The 8434-nt window shown below is 39.5% G+C and overlaps 1 protein-coding gene across 1 annotated transcript; it reads right to left on the bottom strand.

Annotated features, from left to right (window-relative positions):
- Nucleotides 1-4017: 4017 nt before the first annotated feature.
- Nucleotides 4018-5372, bottom strand: LOC137744397 (uncharacterized). The gene has a single exon (XM_068484221.2). The coding sequence runs from the start codon at nucleotides 5156-5158 to the stop codon at nucleotides 4187-4189; it is 972 nt and encodes a 323-aa protein (XP_068340322.1). The 5' UTR covers nucleotides 5159-5372; the 3' UTR covers nucleotides 4018-4186.
- Nucleotides 5373-8434: the final 3062 nt, after the last annotated feature.

Below are 8434 nucleotides of genomic sequence, written 5' to 3'. Positions count from 1 at the left end.
AGACTTCATTCTCTCGGCGTGTTACACTTGTGGCCTCGGGCGGCGCAATTATGATCGGATTTTTTGTAGAGTGCAAATCCTGCCCAAGGCCTTGCACTAGTAAGTCAGTCGTTGACTTTCCCATGGTTGTTTTCTGTTTCGTAGACCGTGTCTCAATGGTCATGAACTCCGAAGGTTTAGCACAAATGGTCCCACTGGGCGTGCCAAAATGTTGACCCTAAAAATTACAAAACCTACGTGGCGCGCAGGCCGAGTAACTAATAAGCTAACTACGTCCTTCGGTTGAATGCGGGGCGTGCCAACTCGTCGGCCGAGTCTGGCCGAGGAGTAAAATTTGTTGATGTAGCTTTGAGCGCGTCGCTGACTTCTTTAACTTGCGATTGCGACCGAGGAAGGAACACTCTCGGTCTCTGGGTTCTACAGCCTGAAGACAAGGCTGCTAATTCTGCGGAGTTCACAAATCGTCCGAGCCCGATTCGGTCACTGTGATTATATTCGTGAGAGTATAAGCACGTCGAATCGAGACCAAGGTGTATGGGCACAAGTACTCGAACGTGATGTATGTCTTGATGGTAAACGTAGTTCGGCCGTCGGAATGCCGAACCCTGAAACTCACTTGTGAGTATCCAATCATAAAACCACTCGGCGACCAGTACGCCGAGCAATGTAATTCGTAACACCTAACTATGCCGAGAAGGCTAGCAAGATGACCTTTGCCAACAAAGGTTCGAAAACCTTTCTCGACCGAGACTTGGATAGATAATCGGTCGACCTCGACGCAGTGCTGTTTATCCAAACTGAAGATGCTTCTCGGTCGGCTGATTCTGCGGCAGCAGTGCTGTTTATCCAAACTGAAGGTGCTCGCCGGGCGCTTCCACAGTGTTGTTTATCCAAACTGAAGGTATGTCGGCAGGAAAAGAAAAGGAAAAAAATCTCAAGGTGTTGAGAGGTTTTGCGCAGGGCAATTGTATGCTGATTTCAAGGTCCCCTTTCTGTTGCATGATTTCTTGTATTTATAGTGCCCCATTCCTTGAAAACCGACTCCGATTTGGATTGGGAGTCCTTGTCCCATTTCGCTTCTTCTTCGAACAAACCTACTCATACTGGGATTCTGAATTTTCCTTCTTTTCGGGACTTCATTCCTTGCTGGTCGAGAATCCTAGTTGTACCAGGACTTCCTCGACCTTTTTATTTATTTGGACCGCTTATGATAGGATTTGGCCGACCCTGTTAGCTGGCCTGGGCCCTATTATTCGACCCATAGTATTTATCATCTCCTTGGGCCGAGCACATCCTGCTGCTCGGCCCAGCAATAATATTTTGGGCCTAAACAACGACATGGGGATAAAAGGCGAGGATGCCCACGAGGGCATTAACAAGATGCTCGGAGCAGAGGAGATTGTGCTCGGGGCCATCAAACAAGCGATGAAGGGCGATCAGGCTTAAAAAGCACCTTGATGGAAGTCATGGGTGGGGAAATGAAAAGTACGAGATCAATTGGGAGACATAAAGTGCGCATTTAAGCTCAAGAACCCCGACTACTCCAAGAAAGATGTTCCCATGTCATTCTTCAAGGAGCTGCTTGATGAATTGACTAGTGAAGATACCTGAGCACTCAAAATGCAAAGCTATGAAAGTCTCACAGATCTGTATAACCACCTAGACAGGTTCACTTACGTTGTTGAGGGCCTAGGGAATAATGACACTCCAAGTGCAAGCTATTTTGAACCATTCGCACGGAGCGGCTTATGATTAGTTTAAGTAGATTTTCCCCGCATATGCGTTCGCTGGCGATGATCAAGAATCTATAAATATAGTACCATAGTCTCAACAAATCTATGAATTACAAGAGTGTAAAAAGAGGAAAATTACCTGAAGAAATGACGATGAGAGAGAAAGTTTTGCAGATGTAATTTTCAAGTCATTGAAGAATCGAGGAGGGAAAATGGAAAAATTTCAGTATTGAGAGCATGAAATGAGAGAAAGGGGTTATGATGGGGGAGGTTTATATAACCCGAAGCGTGTAATCTTAGCCGTCAATAGAGGGGCGACTGAGTGAAAAGATCACGACATTTGGCATCCCATTGAGTTTTCTCTAAGCTAACGAGATGTGAAGCGACATCAAGTGCACGAGGCATGTTTTTCTGCCATACGTTTAATACACCGCACCTCGATTACTCCATCATTCTATCAGTAAGATGTGCATCAGACACCCAAACGTTTATCGACCGTGATACCAAATGAAGCACAAATAATACATAGTTGCAAATGACATAACCATGAGCTAAGCACACCTAACACACTTTCTCCGGTCATTCATCATCTAATGTACCAACCGATCATTGCAACTCCATACCCAAGAATGAACCTTTAACCAAGGAGTTGGAGGACTTGTTAATAATGTGTACTTTTGGCCCACATAATGGTGCATGTTGGGAAAAAAAAACCGCGAAAAACCCAAGGAAGATTTGGAAGCCCAAGGCCTAAGGGGCTTAGAAGAGGATATCTCATGCACAAAGTCGACTACCTATAAGCTCAGCCCAACCAGGATAAGTGAAGAGCTTTTCAACCGTTAAGGACACGTGGGTAGGCTGACAACTTTATGACATAAGTCTCCAAGGACGGATCTACCCAAACATCAATCAGGCCACATGACAACTCGCATTCTGTAGTAGAGACCCAGGATGAGACACAAAGGTGGTTAGAACGACAGTCAGAGAGACGGAGGTTGGATAACCAAGGTCAAATGGGATGCTCGATCCACATCATTATGGAAATGTGCGCAATTTTGACTGAACTCATGTCACTTCACTATCGAATGTCTGGTTGATAAGTGAAAATGTGTCAGTATGTTTTTATCATCATTAAGAAAAAGAGAGGGATAAATCCATATTGGATTAAACCATCAATGACTAATATTAACAAAAAAAAAAGAAAAAAAAAAGAAAAAAAAAAAAAAAAAGAGAAAAAAGAAAGACTAATGTAAGGAAAGATTGAAGATTAGTAGTTATTTTTTCATATTTCATATTGTAAAATCAGTAATATTTAACAAATCAAAATTTTGTTCCATATGTGTGTTATTCCACGCTAGTTGGCGCATTAAATCAAAGTTGGGAAGATCCAAGGCTGGGGGTTCTTTCAGAGCCTATATAAAGGAGTGGGAACCTTTTGTATTATGGCCAAACGACTGAAAAGAAAGAAAGTTCATGTATTAAAGTGCTATTTTTAATCTTAGAGCAAGACAGTGGATGTAGCCTAGGGGTGAACCACTTAAATCCTTGAGCCTATTTCATTTCAGACCATATCCCAAGCCGATCGAGGGTTTATCGTTTTCATTTGTTAACCTTCAAATTTTGAGTGCTAACACCACCACACATTTGTGACAAACAAATTTCGCTTTCTATGCAGCTCAAGTATCGTATGAGGCAATAACGTAGTTTTGACCTTTGGAGTCAAACGATACGTCAAATTAGAGTCGGGGGGCTCATGAAATGCATTAGTAAGAGTTCAAACCTAGATTAGATACTCCAACTCTTTACTTGATTTTCACTGGACCAACCCCTTGGGGTCGCTTCTAACCATTTCTTTAAAAAGAATTTTTTATGAGGGTAATTTGATGACCAAGAATTAAAATGAGTGCAAGGTTAGATTCCTTTAATGTTACAAAATTAGACTAGTTCTTTCTATGTAATAGCCTTAAAGGGATGATAGTTTCTTCCCACAGGATGTGACAAATATAGTTTAATAATGGCCAATCTTGTAATTACCATAATAATTACACACTAACTGTCATGTCACATGAATATGCCGTTAAAGTGGTACAATAAAGTTATTAGCAACAACGTCTAATAATATTATCTTTTTCACCTGTAAATGAAACATTTCATGTTTGACTCAACTATATCAAGAATTTGATACACAACTATGATGACTGCCCATTAATGGGTGTCTTAGTCTAATCATCCACCAAGAACAGAATATCATTATATAAAAATAAATAAATAAAAAGATTTACGGAAAATGGTTTGTGTAAGGAAAAAAAGAATCTAATTATTTTTCCCAAAGGATAACAATATTGTCAGTGAAAAAAATTCCTAGTATTGAAAAAATAACCACATGGGGAGTTTATAACGGTAAGAGATGACCCTCGCCTTCACTGAAAAAAATAAAACAAATAGAAATAATTCTAACAAGGAAGATTTCCATGGCCATTGGCCGTGCTGAAACTCTGGCTCATCCGCAGTTGAGAAATAGATTTTACTAAAACTGAAGACATTCGATCAAGCTTCCTCATCGACCGCGCCTTCAACGATCTACACTGCGTAAGAACCGGCTTCGAAGAAGCACAATCAGAAGAAGTAGAAGATGATGAAGAGGGCTTGTCATCACTCTCTGTGTATATATTGATAAGAACGTGGGAATGATCCAAAGACAAAGACCTCTCCAACCCCTTCAACAAAATCTGCTGCTTACTACTATCCTCCATAGGCAATACCACCAGTGACACACAATGCCTAAGCAAACCATTTGGTTTTGACAATTGGGTTGATATAGTAGTACTAGCAGCTGTAATTGCCAAACCCTCCTCTGGATCATGAGGGTGCAATGAGCAATTGGGTTGATATACTGGGCTGGCTTCTTCGAGTTCTCGGTCTCTAACTTGACCAACATGATCATATTCCACAGGCAACGTTGATGCCACAGAAGCAATAGGCACATCTATGGCTGACCTACAAACCGGACAGTTTGTATGCCCCCGAAACCACTTTTCTATGCATGGATTATGAAACACGTGCTTGCAACTCGGCAACAAACGCACCAAATCCCCGTCTTCTAAGTCTCCCAAGCAAATCACGCACTCGCTTTGATCCACGCGAAAAAGTTCACCATCGTTCTTCGAGTACGAGAGAATTGGGATGGAATTCAGGACTTTCTCATCAACCCCATTGGATTGATTGGTGCCTGATTGTTGCGCGAGGCTGGCTTGGATTTGCAGTTGCATCTGCCGTTGCCTCCTCCGTAGGCAATACTTAACTAGGAAATGGTACGCAACTATTGCTAGGGTTGTGAAGACAATGCCTGCCATGGAAATCAAAAGGGGCGTGAAGAAAGAACCAGAACCTGAAGCTCCTTCCACTCTTATCCCAACATTCTCCATCTCTCACTTCAATCTGTTTTTTTGGCCAAGTTCGGTGGGTTTTTGGTGTTTTAGGGGGAGAGAGAGAGAGAGAGGTTTATAAAACAAAAGTGTAAGAACGAAACACTTGGTTGTGACTTGCGAGTGAATATATATAAGACCAAAGCGTTTAAAGAGAGCAACTCTTTGATTTCGAATTTGTTTCCAATAAATTTGGGATTTGATCATTTGATCGTTGAGCGTTTCAAGTCGGTTTACACGTATAGCTGTTTTGGCGTGGACACAGCAGGCAACGGTTTTGTGGCACGTCTTTTGCCAAGTGTAAGAATTTGATAGAGAACATTATGTATTTTAATGTTTTGAAAGCTGATGTCTTATATCGTGGACACTAAATATCGGTTTTAATAGCTTTTGTATCCTTTTGTTTTAATTTTTAATTCCGTTTCGTGATTCGTGTTTTAGGTTTGTTTGGTCACAATGCTACATTTCATTCAAGATACAAGTTTTATTTTAAATTTAACTATTAGTAAAATTTATAAGATCTGTCTATATGCAAGATCTAAATTGTTGATATGATCTGTAGCATTAAAGAAAAATTGTTGTTTGTGATCAGAAAACCTTTAAGGTCAACGGAACTAAAACAAAAAATTGAGCAAAATTCAGGGACTCAAATGATAGTTAAGCTAGCAATAATTAAAATTATGCTATTAGTTATATATATATAGTAGCATTGTTCTTCATTTGTAAGTGAGAGATTTTAAGTTCAAACATTGTAGATAACGAGTTCAATACCAATCTATTCTCTTACTCTTCAATATATATATATATATATCCTTGGACTAAGGAATATATATGGTGATGATGGAAACAAAGAAAGATTTGGTCATTTGGAGAAGCAGATGCACCAACAGAGTTTTGAGTTGGTAATGTGACATTGGACAGTTGGATTGTTTAAGAGGATGACAGATCACAGCTTTGTAGTTGGAGATGATAATTGGTAGGTATGATATAGATATTCTTCAAAGAAGCAATAATAATAACAATAATTTTGACTCGGTACCATGGAGCCTCCGTCATCTGCGTCTTTTTGTGGATGCGGTGTCCTGGATTTTGGTGGATGCTGACCATTGTGCACGCAAAGGACCACATTGAGAAGATTTTTGCTGTGTTGTTGTGTTTGCACTTTCATCTCTGCGTGATTTCGGAATATTTGGTTTTGTTGCAGCCGTTGCATAACATGTGGCACTGTTCCATGTTATGTGGCTTCGTCCTAGCACCACATAACATGGAACATGCCATACATACCATGCATTTTTTAAAATTTATGTGATATACTCTGATGTATCTTATATACTTAGATATTTTATAAAGACAAATTTCAAGAATCATCTCGTGATGTAAACAAGGAAAATGTGTTTCAGTTATTCGCTAATGCAAAAACATTCCACAAAAAAGGGACTTTATTAGGGGTGGGTTCAAAAAATCGAAAACCGAACCGGACCGAGACCGAAAAAAACCGAACCGAAAAAAAAACCGAACCGAAATTGTCAAACCGAACCGAACCGAATCTGACCGGTTCGGTTTCGGTTTTTGAGGCTCGGAAACCGAACCGAACCGATATATATATATATAATTTTTTTGAATATTTATAAATAGTTTAGTCATACAATCATAACAAAACAGAACCTGTTGCCAAGTTGGTTTCAGTGAAACTTTACAAGCATGGAGGCATGGGTTCGAACCCTCATGCCTCCAGGATTTGTGAGATTTTTTTTAATTTTTTAATCTTTTTAACAAAACAACCCTAACCCTCCTCCTCCTTATTTTTCATTCCGCCTAGCCTATTAATATGAATGTGAACTTTTATATTTCCTTTTTTTTTTTAATAATTTTGGAGGGAGAAAGATAAAAAAAAAAAAAAAAAAAAAAAAAACCGAAAAAAACCGAAACCGAACCGAAAAAAACCGAACCGAAAAAAAAACCGAACCGAAAAAAACCGAACCCAGCCCTAGACTTTATGCCATTGGATTTTCACGACAGAAGGGCCCCATAAGGTGCACAAGTTTCCCAACAGAATCACTTAGGCCGAATACCATGGTAACCATGGGCTCATTCCATACAAGCATTTCTTTGGTTAATATACATTATTTCTTTGGCGGATTTTTTAGCCAAAATGGTCTCTGAGATTAACATAATTTTTTGGTCCTTGAGATTGAAAGTAGATAGAAGTTTTTCCTAAGATTGTCCACCATCAATCATTTTGGTTCTTTTGGGAAAATCTCCGTTAAATTGAGAAACCACCAATTCAAGTGGAAGAATTGATTTGACAAAAATACACTTCAATTTAACGGAGATTTTTCATGAAATGACAAAATGATTGACGATGGACAATCTGAGGGACAATTTCAATCGATTTTACATCTCACAAACTAAAGTGAGGAATTATACCAATTTCAGAGACCATTTTGGCTGAAAAGTCTTTCTTTGGACCAAATCAAGGTCAATGGATTGGTCAAATCAAACAATTGAAGGATTTGTTGCAGTCTTATTAGATTAGGAATGTGATTGTGTAAATTATAACATATCTAGGATATTCTTATAGGATTCTACCATATCTCTTAGACTAAATATTGTGGTATTAGAGTTGTAATCCTATTCGGGTATGGAATTTACCGTCCCTACTACTACAAATAAAGGCACAATATGGTGACATAACACACGCCTCAAAAATACACATCTCTCTCATCTCTCTCTGCCACACCCCCTCTCTCTGTCCTTTATACGGTTCAGTAAATTACGCCTTCAACACGATAGCAACACACTCTTGCCAGAAGCTCAGAAAATGAAGGTTCGTGGAGGAGGCTCTTCTATAAATTCAAAGGCTCAGTTGTTTTCTGCCAATCATATTCTTTTAAAATAAATTAAGATACTTGAAATGACTATGAAACATGAAAACATTTCACATGTTCATGAACTATATTTATATTTTTCTTCCGATATATGTTGTATATATTCCTATATTTGTCAATATACATACGTTCATGTAATACACGATTATATTATATGGAATTTGTGAGTCAAAGCATCGAAATAAGGGTTCTTAACCTTAGATGTTGAAAAAAAATATTTGGAAATTTTGTGGCCCAGACGCAGCTTTAAGCCACGCCACCACTGGCACCGACGAACGTCGGCTGGCTTGCAGCCACACCGTGCCTGGAAGACGTCGTTCCAACGTCTCGATCACCTGTAGCAGCCCTCTGGGCTTGCTGCGCGCAATGGACAGCCAGGCCTTCGGCC

This window comes from Pyrus communis, chromosome 12, assembly GCF_041283825.1.
Source record: "Pyrus communis isolate YQ-2024b chromosome 12, ASM4128382v1, whole genome shotgun sequence".
NCBI classification, from domain to species: domain Eukaryota; kingdom Viridiplantae; phylum Streptophyta; class Magnoliopsida; order Rosales; family Rosaceae; genus Pyrus; species Pyrus communis.
This window is presented reverse-complemented; position numbering and strand designations above follow the sequence as displayed.

What these genes read in the sequence shown, in the direction of transcription:
- LOC137744397 (XM_068484221.2), bottom strand. Translation starts at nt 5,158, where the DNA reads ATGGAGAATGTTGGGATAAGAGTGGAAGGAGCTTCAGGTTCTGGTTCT.